Below are 19,136 nucleotides of genomic sequence, written 5' to 3' on the forward strand. Positions count from 1 at the left end.
AATAGGGTGGGAAAGGTGAAGCATATTCAGAGTTTGGGTTTGGATGGGTGTAGTGGTATGGTTGGTAGTGGGTACTGTTTTGTGATACGTGGGAGAGGGAAAGTGGATTGGGGTTGTAGGAATAGTGTGTGGCAGATTGGGTGTAGGAAGAGGTTTGGTAATGAGGATATGGTGGGGGTTGTGGTGGAATTGAAGGTTGCTTGTTGTGCTGGTAGGCAACTGGATATGTGAACCCAGAATCAGCAGAATGTTGCTCAGAAAATCCATCATTATGAAGCACCTCCGAGTGAAACGGTGCAAGATGAAAATCTGGAGAAAACATCACTGGATTTAACCGTGTGGGAAGCAAGAGATCAACCATGAAAGCACCAATTTGGTAGGGCGAAACCCAACCAAGCAAAATCAAAGAAAGAAAATGAAAACAAAATTAAGAGAAGAAGATAAAATGAAGGCTTTTGCCAAATTTCTCGTCAACATTTCACCATTTTAGCAATACAACTTATACTACCTATCCTCTTAAGGAATGAAAGGTGACCTTACATGTGGCACCATCCTAGGAAATAGAATATTCTAGATCATAAGGTATAATAAAATACTAGAACTATTAAACTAATATTCATAAAAGAGCAATATAATGAAACTAGCTATTTTTGGCCCAACTAATAGAAGTCCATTGAGGATGCAACCCTCTACCACATACTGTGTTGGCGAAAACAGAATCTTCACTGAGAGAAGAGACTCTCTAAGTCGTCCTGGTGCTAGGCGAGGTTGAAACACATCTACAATCAGGGGAGGAGATTTGTCGCAGAGATAGGAGCTCCGGTCGGATTTCAGATATAACCAAGGTTGAAGGAACTCTGAACCCTCTTCCCCTTTCTATTCCGTCTCTAACCACCGCATGTCTTCCGTAGAGCCTCTATTACAGCCGCCTCCCTCTCATCTTCCGTCGTCCCTCTCTCTTTTCCCCTTGAGTGGAATCCAGCCAAACCGAACGGACAGATGGAGGGCAAGGCTCCACAGTGGATTCCTCCTTAAAGTGCCTCTCTCTTTTCCTTTTCAGTTTTCCAGTAACGGTCGGAGCCATTGAAAGAGAGAAGAATGTGATTGCAGATGAATTGACGGCTGGGATTACATCTTTGAAAAATAATGCTTAACTTTACCAAAATACCCATACTGGAAATTAAATTGTAGTGCAATGGAATATTGAATTACAAACCTACCCTCCAGGCTGCACAAACTCTCCCTTTATAGATAGATAGATAGATACTTTATTTTCTTAAATAACCAAGTTTTGAGGTCGGTGAAAAATTGGATCATGTACTGTACAATAAATCCTATCTTGTTTTTTATCACCTGCGAATGAACTACTTCATTTATATGCAAAATACTTTATTTTTTTTAAATTGCCAAATATTATTAAAAGAACTAAAGAGGTCAGAAGTCTTTTTTTTTAACGTAAAACATATATTAAAAATCAAGAGGCCATAGAGGCAGTTACATCAGACGCAACCAAACCGAAACAATCCGGGGAACCTCCTGAATTCAAACGCAGTTGAGATACCTTGAGGAGTTCTTAGCCAAGTAATCAGCTACAGAGTTACCTGATCGACGAACAAAAGACAAACGAAAACTAAAAAAAGATAAAACCAAGTCCTTACAATCTATAAGAATAGAAATAAAATAAGAAGCTATTCTTATTGGGGTTGAAGAGATGGGTTTTATCAGGATCTGTTTTTTCTCTCAAATTATTGAGATTGGGGTTGAAGGAGAAAAGAAATGTGGAGTTTGGGAGAAAGAGAGAGGAAGGCCTGATATCGTTTGAAGGAGAGACGGGATAGTTTGAGTAAAGAGAAAGAAAAAAATAGAAAATGCAATGAAAATGCCACGTGAATTATGATGAAGAATGATTACATCAGAAGCAAGCAAGAAAGAGACACCTGAAGGGGCCTCTTCAATCCAACCAGAACTAGGAAAAAGCATTGCATTCTTGGCAAGATAATCAGCAACTTAAAGCCGAAATACTTGATCTATTGCTATTTATATGTCACATATTAAAAGCATTTTTTTATTTTTGTTTTATTTTATAATATATCTATCAAGTATTAATTTTCTTTCAAATTTACCTTTCTCGTTAATCATCTAAAGCAGTGATAAATGAAGTTTTCCATGGGATGTAATTTAGGAGAGTGCATATTTTTTATTAATTTAGGACTATAATAACTACTTATACTATATTTTCGACTATAATCACGTAGAAGTGGCTTCTAAATAGAAACAAGCAAAGCTCTAAATGTCTAAACGCAAGTATCACTTTAAGGACCAACTTTGTATCAACAAAAAATAGGTAATAATACGTCTTCAGAGATTACACAAAACATTCTGAAATATGAACTTATAAACAACTTCAGTGAAACAAATAGTTGTTGGTGGCACTGATAAGTGATATGCATAACAGAATCAATCAAAACAACTAGGAAAAGATCAACAATCCGTATAAATGCAATGGTGTAGGTAGTGAGACTTAACTACTATGAGTTTTAAATTTTATAAATCTTTAACTGATAGAATTTCTTGAAAGTTCTATTTTACGCTTTATGATAGTGAAAGCATGCCGTGGAGGATGTACTCAGCTGACTATAAATCGATCGATCTTTAGCAGAAGCGTAATATAGGTCCCTTGTTGCTGTTACTTGTAAGGTTAAATGTTCCAAATCTCCTCTTAGACTAGCTTTCTCTCTTTGTTGTTCAAGATGTGGGAATCACTAACTCTTCCTAGCTCCCATCTTCAAGCGGGGAGTGAATCAATGAAGTGTATATATAACATAGCTACTAGAAATAAGTATAGCTACATCATATATTATACTAATAATATTTAGAAATATAATCATTCATGTGTAATTTACTTAGGATAATTAATTATTTGACATTAATATAATACCAGAGTCTCTATGACTAAGTATTATAAAATTCGATATTTGTCTCTCTCAATTTTTCTAATAAAAAATTGAATTTCAGCACGTGGTAAATGAGTCTTGCATTATTGACGCTTTAAACTCATTGATTTTTACGTGTGGAAACGTGTTAGAAATATAATCATTCATGTGTCATTTACCTAATAACTTTAGATTTTGGATAATTAATTCATGACAATAATAACAATGGTTAGCTTTTCTATTTTATGTAACCTTAGTACCTTAGTTAGTTATCGGTTGTTTTGATTAAATAAGGAGAAGTTAGTTACGGGCCAAACATTACGCGCATTATTTCTCTGTTTTTTTCTCCCGTTCACACGCTCACCAAATTTTATCCTTTTCATTTCAAACTTTTTTGTCTTCCATGGGGTCTGTTGACGACTCGACGTGTTGTTTCCATCGAAATAGTACATAACAGGTTGGTTTCACATGAAATATATTTGAGGACTTCATCGGAAGGGACAAGTGAAAGTCAGGGGAAAGTTAGTGAATGATTCTAGACAAAACTCACTTCATTAATTTTCTCGCTCTATATCTCTCTTTTCCGATCACATTATATCACATCCAAATTTATCATCTTTAAGGAATAGTTCAAGTATAAGAGCTAAAAGATATGTAAGTCAAGTGCATGTTTAAAGATAAATAAAACCCCTCTCATTAGAAAAAAATTATACTCCCTCCGGTTCTTTTTATAAGAAACACTTTGGAGATTTTTCTTGGTCTTTTTTATAAGAAACACTCTTATAAAATTAAGTCAAATAATCAATATTAATGCAAAGGGACTTATTCCCAATACAAAAATATGGAGGGAAATTGCAAGCACCCAATAGGTATGACCAACATTTATGGTAATTAGCATGATTGTTCTTGTAAAAGGGAAAAAATATCATTGGAATTAAGCATAGTAATTAATTTTATAAAAAATATTAGTTTCCTTGGTTTGTGTGATTTTGTCCAAATTTTTCTTATAAAAATGACCGGAGGAAGTATTTATCACTTATCTCTCATCTTTTATCTTTCTAAGTTGTCTACAACTCAGCATCCAAAAGTGTAAATGAATGGAGGTCTGACTCTAATAATGTGGGTAACTTTTCCCAATTCTAATTGGCAATAAAATTATTTATAAATTATGAATGATTGTTTTATAAAATTCTTAATCCAATTATGTTGAAATATTGGTCCATGATTTATACAACCCCAAATGAAAATGAAAAAACATAGTACTATGTAAGTTTCATTTTCCTTTTTGTATTGATTAATTAATGATGATTCCTATCGTAATTTCTCCTTCAATTTGACTACTATGGTACTATCAGTTGGATTGTTCAATCTAGACAAATAGAAACAAAGGCTTTACGCGGTCACGCAATCTTAATTCTTAATTAGCAAATTGATCATATATATCCAGCACGAAAACACCTAGCTAAACACCCCTGTAGTACTGTTATTCATTCCTTCACTACAAAGAAAAATCAAATCAAGGGCAAAATTTCTTGCACTTAAACCGCGTCACTTCCCTATCCTAACACATATATATAATATAGTGCACTCACTAGTCACTGCACTGTCAAGTTCATTGCATCACTTGATCTTCCAATTAGTTCCTACTAGAAAACTTAGATATGAAGAGAATGAGAGACATGGAGGGTGACATGGCTAATTGTTTGATGTTACTATCCAAAGTTGGTGAGAGCTGCAACAATGGTGATGGTTTCGTGTGCAAGACGTGTAACAGGGAGTTCCTTTCGTTTCAAGCCCTCGGAGGACACAGAGCGAGCCACAAAAGGCTAAAGCTCATGGCTGCAGGCCTTTCTTCTTTCTCCTCGCGCCCGTTACAAGGCTTGAGGGAGAAGAAACAAAAGATGCACTCATGTCCCATTTGCGGGATTGAGTTTGCAATTGGTCAAGCACTTGGAGGGCACATGAGAAAGCACAGAGCTGCTATGAATGATGGTGGTGCTAAAAGGTCTGATCATTTGTGCTTGGACTTGAACTTGACACCCTATGAGAATGATCTCAACCTTATCTTGAGGACACCACCTTTATCAAAAAAAATCTAGTTATATATAGTGGGGATTAAGAGACTAAATGAAATATGTCTGTTTTACACATAGGTTTATAAAACACTTACCTAAGTTTCTGTTTTCAATAGGAAAGAAAAGGAAATTATCTAATACTTAATTTGTTCGTTAAATTTCAATTCACCTTTGGCCACTATCAAATGTATGAGGAAAGACTCTGTTGGGGATTCAATAGCATAAGAGTAAGAGGTTATTCTATGACTATTCACGTAATTATGACTGCGGCTAATTGAGACAAAGAGAAAAGTGACGTAAATATAATTTGCTTTTTGCAAGAACCTCTACTTCACGCCAGTGGCCGTAAAAAAGGAAAGGAAGCATGTTGACCTGCTATCTAAGCCCATATCCACATCCTACCCTCGATACTTGCACATTTTTTGAAAGAAAGCAGCTAGCTGTGCTAGCATGTTAAGTAAATGGTAGCAGAGTCTTGGAGGAATAAAGCGATGTTCTGTCTTCCGTTTCCTACTATTTTTCCCTTAAGTAGTTCTGTCTTGTCCTTATAGTGGTTATGAGACTTGTATCTAAAGCAAAAGGGATTGGGGCAGGTTTATCATTTTAATATGCTTAAGAATACCATGTTGCAAAAAATGAGGCACTTGATTCTCATCAATGTTTGTGTTACTCAAGCCGACATTTTCGCTTTCACTTCATCCACTATTACTCGCGCTAGTCCTTCTCTATAGGGCGGAACGCTTCCCTACCGATTCATTTGTTGAAATACAAATATTATACAAAATAGTACTTGGGTTTTTTATTCCCTTCTTTAAAAAATTGTATTCTCACTATTAAAATGTGATTCTTATAATGGATTTCGATTGCACCATTCAAAGAAATAAATCAAGTTATTCCTTGGATACCTTCTTTCTTTTAGTTTTTCTCAACTCATTTTTTTTTTCAAATTAAAAGAAAAAGTATCAACAGATATTATTCAAGAATAAAGTATTTTGAATCAATTAATGAAGTTCATTTTTTGAAACATTAGGAAAGAAAATGAATTGGAGTTTGTTTTTGAAACATAGGAAAAAAGATCCCCTATCCATTAAGTCATGTTATACGCTCTCATGAAATCCTCACAAACATAATAAAATTGCAATCAATTTGATAATGATCGGGTGACATTACTTTACCTGCTCGAACCAAACAAAATCTCTTAAATTATTAAATATGAATAAAAATAGATTGATTTGATTAGAATATTTTGAATGCAAGTTCTTGTTGGGAAAAAAATTGCTTGACATTAATAGAATCTTCATGACTTTTTTGTCCACAATTTTTTTTTACATTATCACGTGTATTACTATTATACGTTGTATATTCACCCAGTTGAAACTACATGGAAAAGAAAACTTTGCCAAATCGTTGTAGTTGCTCCTCCGCCCAATCAACGTTCCAGATTGATTTCCTACTTACACGTGTCCATCATCAAATAGCCCAACATTGAATTAAGCTCAATCGAGGTTCATCCAATCCTACATTCCCTGGACGAGAAAAAGATCGAGTGCTCCTCTCCTCACGCACCTTACCCTATCATATGAATCTCTCCTCTCTTTGAAAACCGTTCGGCGTTCACCACCGCCGGAAAGATTCTCCGATTAGGGTTCCGGCTATCTCTGATTATACCGATCGCCGTACCTTCCCGAAGCTCAATTGCTACTATCAGTATTGTGATTTCACCCTTTGCCTAGGTAACGCAATAACGCAATTCCTGAGCTTGAATGTTGGAAATTGTTTAATTTTTTCTTTGAATTTTTTTGGTAAATAGTAAATACCTTTTGTTTGATAGGTATTGAGCATTGTATATTCTTCTTAATTAATTTTTTTTTAATTTTATTGGATTTGTTTTTACTTTGTTTCTTTGTTGATCTTGAAGGATGTGTGTGAACTGTGCATGCTTGTTGCAGGAAATGCTTTGAATCACTTTGGAAACTAAGATAAATTGTTACTTGAGAATCAGCTGCAGGATTTTTCAGGGATATTTTTCACATGCAAGAGTTCAAGCAAATGGTATTTGTAGTTATTAGTTATATCTGGATTGAATAGATTCTGCCTTGTTTGTTCTTTCTTTCAGCTTGCATTATGTTAGTTTTTAGGAGTTAAGTCTAATCAAGTTCGAGTTGGATAGTAAATGTTGCTTGGTGCTGTTGTGTGTGTGTGTTTGTTTGGAAATTGGAATCATTATGATGCTTCCTTGCCCTTTTGGAGAGGGGGTTTTGAGGATTTGAGGTGTATGAAGTATAAGGTATACACAAATGACATGGGGCACGTCACACGGAAAAATCTATATCGTGAGGATTAAATTGAGGGGGCTCAAGTCTCAACCAAGGATGAGAGAAGCAATGGTTGATAAAATATATGCACATTTAGAACACAACAATGTATTTTTTAGAACTCAATTTCAATCCCTTGATTTTCTGACTGATAGTTCATACCATTTGCTTTTTCTTCTGAAGTGGACTCTTTGCCTTTACTTTGAAGGACCAAGTTCATATCATAAAGGACATGATAGGCTTCATGTAATTAGATAAACTATAAGGCAATATGTGCATTATATGTGTAACATAGTTGTTTTTTTTCCTGCAGTCTTTACAAAACAAGGGATTTTTGATGGTTAAGGGACACATTAATGATAGAGAGACAGTATTTGATAATCCTTCAAAAATTGAACCAAAACGACCTCATCAATGGCTCGTCAATGCTGCTGAAGTAGATCTTTTTCCAAACAAGAAACAAGCAGTAGAAAATGTAAGTGAAAGAACTAGTTCAGGATTTTCAAATGAAAATTTGACTCCCTGGCAGAACAGTCCCAATTTTCATTCAGTCCAAAACCATTTTGTTGGTCGATTATTTGGGTCTGGAACTAAGTCTAACAATATCCCTGAAAAGAATACTTCATATGTATCGGCTGAGGATTCTAATGTGAAATCAAAGTTGATCACCAATCCATATGGAGGTGATGCATCTTTTGGCCTGTCTATATCTCATTCTGTTGAAGATTCTGAAGCATGTACAAATTCTGGTGGATTTAAAAGAGTCAAAGTAGGTCAGATTAAGGATTCTGATGATGTACAGGCTCCAGAGAGGCATAATTATAATAGGCAAAGTAATGGGGATCTATATCAGACCTATAATGGCCAAGTTGATACAAGGTCAGCGTCAATAGGGCAAGTCTTTGAGAAGGATGGCAATATCACTTTAATGGGATTCCCCTACAGCAGAGGAGATGCCCAAGTCAGATCATTTGGCGCCCCCTTTGGCAAAGGAGATGATGTAGTCATATCAAGTGGCGAATCCTATAATAAAGAGAACACAAACATAATTTCTTTTGGTGGGTTCCCAGATGAACAGAACATTATCTCTGTGGGCAGGCCTGCTACAGACTATGAACAATTATATAATCAATCTTCAGTTCATTCTTCGACAACAGCCTATGAGAAAGAGTTGGGTGCATCAAACTCTGATATAGTTGCAAGTACTCCTCAGGTAGCAAGAGCAAAGTCTGAAACTGTTCCCAAGAATAAACAAGAGTTCAAAACAGCAAAGAAAGAAGCTCCCAACTGCTTCCCTTCTAATGTGAGAAGCTTGATATCAACTGGGATGCTTGATGGCGTTCCTGTGAAGTACGTCTCAGTGGCAAGGGAGGTAAGTTTTGGTCTTTGTTGTTAATTATTTAAATTTAAAGTGCTGCTTAATAAGTTATATTCCTTTATTGCTGAAGGAACTTCGTGCAATTATAAAAGGTTCCGGCTATCTTTGTGGGTGCCAGTCATGTAACTATACCAAGGTTAGTACGTCATCGGTCAAACTCCTTCATAAGATTTTTCAATTTCTTAAAATCTGTGATAGCTTACTTATTGCCTGATACTATACATTTTCAGGTTCTGAATGCTTATGAGCTTGAGAGACATGCTGGTAGCAAAACGAAACATCCAAACAATCACGTTTATTTTGACAATGGGAAGTCCATTTATCAAATAGTACAGGAATTGAAGAGTACCCCTGAAAGTTTGTTGTTTGATTCAATTCAAACAATTTTTGGCGCACCAATTAATCAGAAAGCATTTCACAGTTGGAAAGGTAAAGAAATTCCTTCCTGTCCACCTTAACACTGACACACTCGCCCCTGCATAAACTAGTTTTTTCTTGTTGGGATCATTTGGTAATTGACTTACTCTTTTTTCCCCCTCCTGCCAACTTTCTTCAGAATCATTTCAAGCAGCTACACGTGAGCTTCGACGCATTTATGGAAAGGAAGAACTTAACCTATAAGTCCCAAACTTTTGTTAAAATGTAACTTCGGTTAGATTCTAGTGTGCATAGTAAGATGTATCAGTTTTCAGTATGATCCCTATATCTTTTTCTGGCTCAGTGCGTTGTGTACCTTTGTGGCCTTGCTTAGTTTATTGGAGCTTTATGTAGCTCTTGTACAGATCAACGTTATTAATTGCTTTGGACAGAAATTATCTAGTACATTATCGAGGAAGCTAATGTTATTGCGTAGTTGAAGGAGCAAGAGTGCAAAGAGTTGTTAGTATTGGGACACTGATTGGGCTCGTAAAGTGCTATGTAACTATTTGGATTTTTGTCCAATTATACGAGGTAAATTCACTTGAGCACTTCAATTGTTCCTTTTTTTTTTGGCAGTGGATTATAGAGAGGAAGATGGATAGTTACTTTGAAGGGCAAATAATTTCCGGTTGCTTGTGCTTTTGTACGTTTTGCGTGAACAAGTGAAGTTTGTTGGGCTGAGTTGGTGCAGCACAATATTGTTTCTGGGAAGAAAAGTAATGAGTCATGATGAACATTCATGAGATCTTTCATTCTTGAGAACATTTCTAATTCTAATGAATATGTGACGAATTTATAAGTATTGTTTTTTTATTAACTTGAGGGCGAAAATCCGAAACAAATTACAAGCTACAGCCTACAGTAGCCTGTATAAACTGCATGTTTAAATTTTTTCTACAATTGATTATGAAGTTAAAATCAATTATGGTGAGAAGCTTTTGTGAATAGTTTTAAGTACTAAAATTGATTGAGGCAAAAGAAGTTCATTCAAACATATTGTAGATATTAGAAGCAGCATAATACATACAAGGTAAAGTGGTAAACTACAAAAGGATGAATAGCAATGTTTTGACATCCATGGATTCAATTGCTTCTTGATTCTATGTTGATTCTTGATTTTTCTTTTCACTAAGCTTAAGTGTTTATATCAAATTTACCTTAAAGGAAATAAGTATACATCCTGTAATGCAATGAACTGTGCAATTCACAGCTTTGCCCGATGTGAAGGACAAATTCAAAATGTGTATTTTAATCAAACTGGTAAAAGTTAGACATGCATTAACCACAATCAGATCTAGTTTTTGATTCAATACACTTCTTGAAAAGTCAGAAACTACTTATCAAACGCAAAATCCATAAGGAATGACACATTAAAACCGTTAACCGTTAAGCACTTAGCATCATGAACATCATACAAGTAATTTCTTCTTTACTTCTTGTTCTTGAACAATAATGTTGCTTCCAATCTGTAAAATGTGATCTCAACCACAACAAGACGATTTATTAGCAGCCTCCCCAGCCCCTGCTGCAGAGTCTTGGTTGATTTTGAGTGTTGTTGGCTGCAATAAAAACATCACAAGACATGCGATTTGTGAGAGAGGGAAGAAAGAGAGAAGAGGCTTTTGTGCTGAGAAGGGATGAAGCCGAAAAAAATGGGTAAGGGGCGAAAATTTAGCACATTAAGCAACATTTACCCATCGCTAAGGAAGAGTAGTGTAAACTTTTTATAGGATCAAAAATCACATTTGAATACTATTTCGTTCAGGGAAATTTTTCTCCTGAGCATTTTACCCATACCTTGGGCTGAGGAACCATGAAGTACTAACATATTAAACTAGTGAAAAGATGTTCAAGTACCTCTGCCTTGTGATCAGTATCAGCAAGCCTTTGTTTTATATCTCTTGCAATGGAGAAGAAAACTTCCTCCACATTTAGATTTGTCTTTGCACTCTGCAATAGAGTATTTTTCATAAGCATAATAACTTAGAAGTTTGACGAGTTTCCACATTCCCAATTATAAATCACTTACAGTTTCAAAGAATTTGATTCCATACTCATCAGCCAGTGCTTGACCTTTAGATGTTGGCACGGCCTAAAAAGAAGGCAATGGTATAGCAGTCACAAAAACATCTCAAATCTAACATGCATATATAAGAGAGGGGAAGTTCCTAGATGTTACTAAGCCAATTGATGTCATAAAACCAGAACTTAACCATCCTTCAAACCTTCCCAAACCACAACCAGAAATGTTTTACTCACTTACAGTAACGCAGTTTCTCTAACACATCCTTAATGAAGTAATTCAAGCATCAGGAAAACTTGCATCACAATAATGGAAGTACATTTGGAAACTGCAATGGTGAATTTTCAAGCCCTTTTGCTTTTAGTTTTGTAAATCTGATGCAAAATCAAATTGGTGTTTGGAAGATCCTTTGACTTGCTCTTGTAAGCTGTAACCCCACTCAAAAAGAGAGGGTGGCTGGGGGAAAAACATAAAGCTGGGGGTTTTATCAAACATTAACAACAAAATTTCCATACCCTTTTGCTTTCATCCATGTCAGCTTTGTTCCCGACCAGTATTTTGTTAACATTATCTGAAGCATGTTGCTCAATGTTGCGAATCCAATTCCTGATATCTGAAATTAGCAGAAGTTGGATTAATATTGAGATGGGAAAACCTTTTAAAGTTAGGAGTTCTGTGCAGATCTGTAAATTTCAAACTCAAGAAACAGCAGGAAATTTACTGTTAAATGATGCTTCATCTGTAACATCATAGACTAGCAGTATGCCCATAGCACCACGATAGTAAGCTGCAAAAAACATAGATTTCAGGAAAGGATATTTAGCACAACATAACTAAGATGACAAATACTCTCACTTCTACAAATTTTTGTATACTGGAATTTTAGATTAGTGTGAATGAAGCAATGGTACATACATAGTAAAGGACTGCTATATCTGGAAAACTCATGACATGTCAATAATAAAGGAATATTTATCTTACATGTCTTACAAGTGCTGGAATTTTTACATCAATAACATTCAATCTCTAAATCAAATAAAAAATATACATGGAAGATGCTCCTTGCTTCTAGAAACTTCTTCCCCTATATTTTGACATGGCTAGTTCTTGGAAGTGGAAGCAATGGAGATCAAAACAAGAAGCGGATTCTAGAATTCGGGCTAAGCCTAACTCTACTTCAAAAGCTAGTTGATGGGTGAGAATTGTTCTACCCTATATAGGGATTTATTTAGTCATATCTCTAGTCAATGCGGGGTCCGCTTACGCCCAGGGCTGTACATCTGAAGTGTAAAGTTTGTAAAACTGGACATATGCAGATAGTCCATTTATGGGTAGCTTATTAAATGGATCCAGAGTAGCCTTGGATACCATATTATGATCTTGCCAAGAAGAAAATCAAATTCTCATTGATTGAATGAACTAACAGCCTTATATACAAAGTTCACAAGAAGAGAAGGCCATATGTTACAACTGTAAACTTAACTACCTAGCATAACTAAATAACTAACCATTATAACTAAGTAACTAACTAATAACAGTAAATTAACGTATTCAACTAACTGTTTATCATTTGACAGAGACTACTTGAGCTTCAGCAATCGGCACAGGGCATGACTTTGGGGATTCAATTTTTGGCTTAGTCCTATAGGTTTACAATTATTATCTTCAAACTTGAACAATAAACTACCTACATATTCTCGCATGTCAGATCTAAGTGCTGAATAATAATTTCTCATCCTTTCTCTATCATGTCTCTCTTTTATCAAATTTTCTTTATGCTCATCTTTATCTCTATACAAATTATCCACTTTCACTCAAAACCTTTTAATCCTACACATCGGGAAGTGCCATAAGCCAAATGCAAATTGCCAAGCAATGTGTTTCTGTCTGTCACGTGCAATAGTACACAGATTAATAACAAATAGCACCAATGAAAATCATAAACCATACCAGTTGTAATTGTACGAAACCGCTCCTGCCCTGCAGTATCCCAAATTTGAAGCTTGACCCGTTTGCCATCAAGCTCAATGGTCCTTATCTTAAAATCAATACTGCATCATGAAGGAATCCCTTGCGACATTAGAGAAATTTCTTAAAAACAAAATTCTGCAGTTTTCTACTCTTAAACTGTGAAAACATACCCTATAGTTGTGATGAAACTAGTAGTGAAAGAGCCATCAGAGAAACGCAACAAGAGGCAACTTTTTCCAACACCTACATAAGACAATGACAAAAAGGGTTAATTAATTTAAGGTAAATCCAGGTGTGTTTTAACCCAAGAGCAACAACACAAACATTCCATTTTGATCCCTACAAATGTCAATGCTTTTAAATCCTTCATTGCAATAAAAAAAAAAACAATGATCCAAAACATGGGTCATACTAGATCATGAAAAAGATCAAAAGTTTAACAATTTAAAACAAATCCCAGTTCAGAAATCATAGAAAAAAAGAGGAAAATTGCCAAAAGGTAACTAATTCAGAAATTCCTAATGAAACTATCATCAATCATTATTATAACAAGTTTGAATTTTTCTTCGATTTTGAATGAATTTGAAGAAAAGGGTAGTTTACCACTGTCGCCGATCAAGAGAAGCTTTATGAGGTAATCATAATCGGCGCGAGCCCTTGCTGGTGGAGCCGCCATAAACTTTGAAATGGGTGGGAACACGATTCCCTCTGTGAAAGAGAAAACGCAAAGAGGGTTTGATCGGAAATGGGAAAATGGGAGAGAAAGGGATGATCTTTTCTCGTCCGAAGTTCACAAGTGAAGGAACATGCACGTTTTAGAGAGAAAAAACCGGTGCTTTTTTTCTGTGTTTTTTGTTTTTCGAAAAAAATAATAATAATAATGGAAATTTAGGAGTAAGCAAAGCATAACAGAACAGTAGGAGTAGGAGACAATGTGGATGGTTTTACAACCTTCAACTTTGGAGCTGCCCCGACTATGGTGGATTGGTGGGTGGGTCACTCAACTCTCTCTCTCTCTCTACCTTTGTTTTCCTTAATCAGAGTAAGCGGTCGGTAGTCGTGAGATTAATTATTTGTAGTAGATTAAGTGTAAGACTGACTAACAATTTCATTTTTTCATTCACAAAAGTTGAGTATTGAACTTTCAGGCACTTATTTAAAAAATGAAATGAAGTGTCGAATCATTATCTCCTCTATGCGCATGCCAGCATCTCCACCTATATGATGAGGGATGCCAAACTGGCACAACATTGATCATTTCATATTTCTTGTTATGATATCATGAATTAAAAAATGCACAGCTAATAATGAACCTTATCAAACCTATAATAATGGGTTCTGTTAGAATTTAAAAAAAAAAGTATTTTTCACTGAAATAATCATGTTCGAATCAGGAATATTTATATTTTAGTGCGATTATCTCGATAAACGAGGTTTTTTCTCCATTCATAAGACTCAAACCCGAGACTTTAATTAGGGTGAATAAAATATATACCACTTAAATTAACTACTCATTTATCTATTTTACGTTTATTTCAACTCTTCATATGTATTAAAAACGTGGGAAATTGTTGAACCAGGGGTTGCTATCGAATGCCCAAAGATTTCACTAGCACATGTCTGATCCAGCGATCTACCCTCTATGCGACGTCCACCAAGAGAATTATATTCACTTGTTCTTGGATTACTGTGATCAACTCGTTTTGGCTTGTTGTGAGGGACAGTGATGACAATTTTGAGTTCGATAGTGATGATTGGCAACATTGAATTTCTAAGAACATTATAGGCCTAGAAATTTCCTCAGTGAGAGTGGATTGGTTGTGTTTTTTACTATGGCTCTTTGGGCAATTTGGCGCCTTAGGAACGATTATGTCTTCAATCGGCTCCAACCTAGTGTCCAAAGAATTCGGGGCTTCATCAAATCCCTTGGAATGGAGACTCAAGTGTCGTGGAGTGTAAACCATGTTCCCATTGACATCGAGGAGCAAACCAACATGTTTGATAATCCCCAGGCTCGTCCACATCATATGCGGTGAATATCACTAGATGAGGGTGGACCAAGTTCAACGTTGATGCAGCAGTGTCGGAGGAACTTCTCGAGTTGTGGAGGTGTGTTGGGGGCCCTTCAGGTCGGTGGTTGCGAGGGTATTGTACATTGGCAATCTTGCTCGTGGCAATATTTTTCTAGTTGAGCTAATTGCAATCCACACAGCAGTGGAGATTGTGTTTGGCTTCGATATTCCTCATGTTATTATAGAGAGTGATGCCCTCAAAGTTGTTTGTTTACTTACGTCATATGATGTTACCTCTCATCCGTTTGGAGACTTAGCTCATTCCATCATTCAAATAAGACAATAGCATGGGGTAATGGAGTTTCATCATGTTTTTAGAGAGGAAACTCCCTTACCGATTAAATGGCTCATGTTGTGCGTTATTTTCCTTTTGGTACTCATATGATATTATCTCTTTTTGGAGAGTGTCATAGATTGGTTTCTCTTGATATGGTGGAGGTTGCGTCCTCTGGTGTTGCATCTGCGTCATAATTTGTATTATCGGGGCTTAGCCTTCCATGTAACAAAAAAAATGTGGGCCTCTTTATATATTTGTTTTATGACAATTTCTCAGGTTTCTCAGGTACTCATTTAAAAATGATGAGGTTTAGTACCTTTTGTTTTTATTTGTCATGTTTTCCTCCATTATAAATTTTTTTTGTATTCTAAAAAATGAACTAAATGGTACCATACTCTCCTAATTAAAACGAGTACTGGAACAACGTCATTTATTTTTTCACTGTAAAAATATCAATTTCTAAAGTTTTTTTTCTTATAAAAAAATGGTAATATATCAGTTTTTTTTTTTGACAAAGCAATATATCAGTTCAAACATGATATAGTATATTGTCGTTTCCTATTTTAATTTGAAGCATATGCCTTTTACTTATAACTATTTACTTTTTACTTCTTTTACTTTTTTTCGGTGTTAATTAGATATTTTCACAACTGATAATTGTGAGACTAATTTTACGCATCGGCAGTAAGTGATGGTAACTGACCAGCGAGTTTTACATGAATAAATGTTCCTTGATTTGTTCCTGGTTCATATACATGATGAAGGTAAAGGTTTCCAGAATTCAAAGCCACGTATATTCGCACTCAATATCAAACTTTACACTATCTACTGGGCCATAGCTAGTAATATATAAAAACTGCCATTGCGTTTACTGTATACTTTATGATTTAGCTAATCGACTAATTAAGCGTGTTAATTAGTTGTAGTGCACATCAAACTCATTTGGATGCAAATTAGAAAACATTTTGCAAATGTGCTGATGAAAATAAGTTTCCGCTCCAAGTAAGCTCACTACCTCAGGTAATAATGAAAATACTTCTCTAATGAATATGCTGACATATGACGAGATTAGATTGGTGCAATAAAAAACATGTTGACCCAAAGTTTCAAGATTATAATCTCATTAACCAATCGATCTAAGATTAAATTTAATCCTTTTAAAATTAAATTCCCAATAAACAAGTGATTTGCGGCGGGGTGCACATTTTGCCCGTGCGATGCACGGGGGTTATTCATTTTTGTTTATATTGTGTATTTTTTCTTTCTAAATTTGAGTTTTTTTAATGTTTATAGAAAGGAAATTTATTATGAATTAAAAAAAATATTAATCTTAGATATAAGCAAACATAAATTTTTCTTATATTTCGAGTGATGAATGTATTTGTTTTTATTTTGCAGAAACACAATAATTTATGAGTTTTGATTAAAAATGTACTCACCACCGTGTTGCATAAGAAGTCTCCGTCTATCTTTACCATCGCTTAAATACTCTCAAGTTTTTTCTCAAACAAATTATACCCGTAATAGCAAAAAGTCCTCTAAGATTGTTAGCAGTACTGCAATTAATGCAAACTTTCTATTACTTCACCCGTTTATTCTTTATAATCTTCAAATAAGCTCATCGTATAGTAGACATCCTTAATGTGTTATTTGTAAATTCATATATTTTTCTTAAGTTTGAAAATGAATGAGCCTTTTTTGTAAAATTTAACAATAACCTCAGATAATATTCACTTTTTTATAGCCTTTAATTTCTCAAAATCTGTGGTTTTTTTTGCTACATCTATCAAAAGAAATTTTATGAATTAAAAGTATAAAAAAAATTTAGATAAATAAATCATAAATTTGAAAGTTTTTTTACCGTAAAAAACCATGAAAATAAAAACTCTATTTGTAAATCATGAAAGATTAGGAAGACTCCATTATACATGGAAACTGTCTAATATAAAGTAAGATGGAATCAAGAGAAAATCATTACAAAAATGAAGGAGCAAGTTATAGCACATTTAGACATTTTAAGCTAAAATATCAGTATCTAACCTCTGGGTATATGTACCTGTAAAATGATTAAAAGTTTGAGCATTTATTCAATGTAGATACGTTAACACAGACTATAGAATTAAAAACCATTTAACTTTTACTTTTACTTATATAATTGCAAGGAAAAGGGTAAATGAGAAGGTTATTTTCTACATTGATATAATATTAAATCCCTCATCTTTATCTTTTATGGATTCATATTACTATTAATTATCATTTAACTAATAATTCAATAAACCAAAACTGACTTAAAAAAAATTCAAAACTAACTTTGTGTGCCCTATGGAATTTCCTATCTCATATGAATCAAATAATAAAAAATAACTTTTATATATTTTGAGATAAAGATAAGAAGGATATAACATGACATTAATGGGAGGATTGAAACCGTCAAATAGAATTTCAAGGGGAAGAGATAGTGAGAAGGTCATTTTTGCATCGATATCATATTTAATATTAAAATATTCTCTTCAACTTATGTGCATTTATTATCCATTTGCATGACTCACTCAAATCCTACGACAATCATGTACTTTGTAATTCCCTAATTGATATTAATTAATTAATAATAAGTAACCACTAAATTATATACTTAAAAACATTTAAATGACACAATTGGAGATGAAATATTTTTTGCAATTGAGCCAATTAATTTAGCATTAAGACTGGTAATATTGATCTTCAATTTAAGCAATATAGAATTGTAAATATTATCATAAAAACACGATGATATGAATTCCCTGATAGTAGCTAGTAGCATAAGCAAGCATTTCAACTCACACTTGAGTGATTAGGTCGCACATCACTTTTTACCTCCCAACTTTCATCCTCTCTTGGCTTTCTTATATAGGAAAGACAGATAAGTAGACATATAAGTGAATTAAATTTAGGAGAGATGTTTTATCTAATTCTATTGTCTAGCTTTTCGCCTATGTTTCTATCCGCTGTGCTTTCCACTATGAAATTATTTAGCTCAGCAACTTAAAAATTTGAGCTTCTGGTTTGGAGCCTCATATATTTTATGTTTTTGTCCTTTATATTAAGATTTTTATTTTATATTAATAATATTTTTATCAATTTTCCTTTATAATTTTTATTTTATTTTAAAAATGACATTGTTAATTTCTAAATTAATTGATTTTTGAATTGATATTTATTTTACAAACAAAATGAAATTCATTATTTCATTTTAAGAATAGTAATTTGATTTTATGAATTCTATATAATTGTAAGCACATGTAAGTGGAATTGTAGAAGTTTAAAGGTTTTTGGCCCATGGGTTGTATTCTTTAGTTTTGGGTCATCATTAGGAGCTTTGAAGTGGGATGTAAACTCAATCTTTCATGTTTTAAATTTTTCAACTTCTACATAACTTCTAAGTAAAAAAATATATAAATTCATACAATTTAATCACTATTTTTGTAAGTATATAAGAATTCTAGTTATAACAATAAAAAAAATAACCGGTACAAATATTAAATCGAGGCACCCATTTTATGACAAACTTACCTTCTATTTTTGTGCCTTTAGTGGGCCTAGTATTTCCGGCAATGACACTAATTTTTTGATTTAAATATATGTGTGTGTGCACACGCATGTGTATAATGTTTGAAGACTAATTTTTACAATATT

At 34.2% G+C, this 19,136-nt stretch overlaps 3 protein-coding genes across 5 annotated transcripts; 2 read left to right on the forward strand and 1 right to left on the reverse strand.

Annotated features, from left to right (window-relative positions):
* Positions 1-4,420: 4,420 nt before the first annotated feature.
* On the forward strand, positions 4,421-5,331 carry LOC130735806 (zinc finger protein ZAT8-like). Its single transcript, XM_057587698.1, has one exon. The coding sequence runs from the start codon at positions 4,595-4,597 to the stop codon at positions 5,030-5,032; it is 438 nt and encodes a 145-aa protein (XP_057443681.1). The 5' UTR covers positions 4,421-4,594; the 3' UTR covers positions 5,033-5,331.
* A 1,181-nt stretch (positions 5,332-6,512) lies between these two features.
* Positions 6,513-9,669, forward strand: LOC130740510 (uncharacterized). Of its 3 annotated transcripts, none has more exons than XM_057593151.1 (6): positions 6,513-6,741; positions 6,927-7,060; positions 7,637-8,695; positions 8,772-8,837; positions 8,932-9,130; positions 9,258-9,669. In XM_057593151.1, exons 2-6 carry the CDS (start codon positions 7,040-7,042, stop codon positions 9,320-9,322), a joined length of 1,410 nt encoding a protein of 469 aa, XP_057449134.1. In that variant the 5' UTR covers positions 6,513-6,741; positions 6,927-7,039; the 3' UTR covers positions 9,323-9,669. The 3 variants fall into 3 exon arrangements, with proteins under 3 accessions (XP_057449134.1, XP_057449135.1, XP_057449133.1); XM_057593150.1 differs by having other exon boundaries at positions 6,514-6,741; positions 6,958-7,060; XM_057593152.1 differs by lacking the exon at positions 6,927-7,060.
* A 674-nt stretch (positions 9,670-10,343) lies between these two features.
* On the reverse strand, positions 10,344-14,029 carry LOC130740511 (ras-related protein RABE1c-like). Its single transcript, XM_057593153.1, has 8 exons — positions 13,719-14,029; positions 13,286-13,358; positions 13,095-13,195; positions 11,866-11,931; positions 11,660-11,757; positions 11,151-11,213; positions 10,979-11,071; positions 10,344-10,680 (listed from the first exon to the last, which is right to left on the reverse strand). Exons 1-8 carry the CDS (start codon positions 13,789-13,791, stop codon positions 10,603-10,605), a joined length of 645 nt encoding a protein of 214 aa, XP_057449136.1. The 5' UTR covers positions 13,792-14,029; the 3' UTR covers positions 10,344-10,602.
* Positions 14,030-19,136: the final 5,107 nt, after the last annotated feature.

This window comes from Lotus japonicus, chromosome 2 (assembly GCF_012489685.1).
Source record: "Lotus japonicus ecotype B-129 chromosome 2, LjGifu_v1.2".
NCBI lineage: Eukaryota > Viridiplantae > Streptophyta > Magnoliopsida > Fabales > Fabaceae > Lotus > Lotus japonicus.

Excerpts from the sequence above, each read along its gene's own strand:
- LOC130735806 (XM_057587698.1), top strand. The coding sequence starts at position 4,595 with ATGAAGAGAATGAGAGACATGGAGGGTGACATGGCTAATTGTTTGATG.
- LOC130740510 (XM_057593151.1), top strand. The coding sequence starts at position 7,040 with ATGCAAGAGTTCAAGCAAATG. Across the intron at positions 7,061-7,636 it reads TGCAAGAGTTCAAGCAAATG|TCTTTACAAAACAAGGGATT; the intron begins GTATTTGTAGTT and ends TTTTTCCTGCAG. Across the intron at positions 8,696-8,771 it reads ACGTCTCAGTGGCAAGGGAG|GAACTTCGTGCAATTATAAA; the intron begins GTAAGTTTTGGT and ends TTATTGCTGAAG.
- LOC130740511 (XM_057593153.1), bottom strand. The coding sequence starts at position 13,791 with ATGGCGGCTCCACCAGCAAGGGCTCGCGCCGATTATGATTACCTCATA. Across the intron at positions 13,196-13,285 it reads AGTTTCATCACAACTATAGG|TATTGATTTTAAGATAAGGA; the intron begins GTATGTTTTCAC and ends TTCATGATGCAG. Across the intron at positions 11,932-13,094 it reads GTTTCGTACAATTACAACTG|CTTACTATCGTGGTGCTATG; the intron begins GTATGGTTTATG and ends TGTTTTTTGCAG.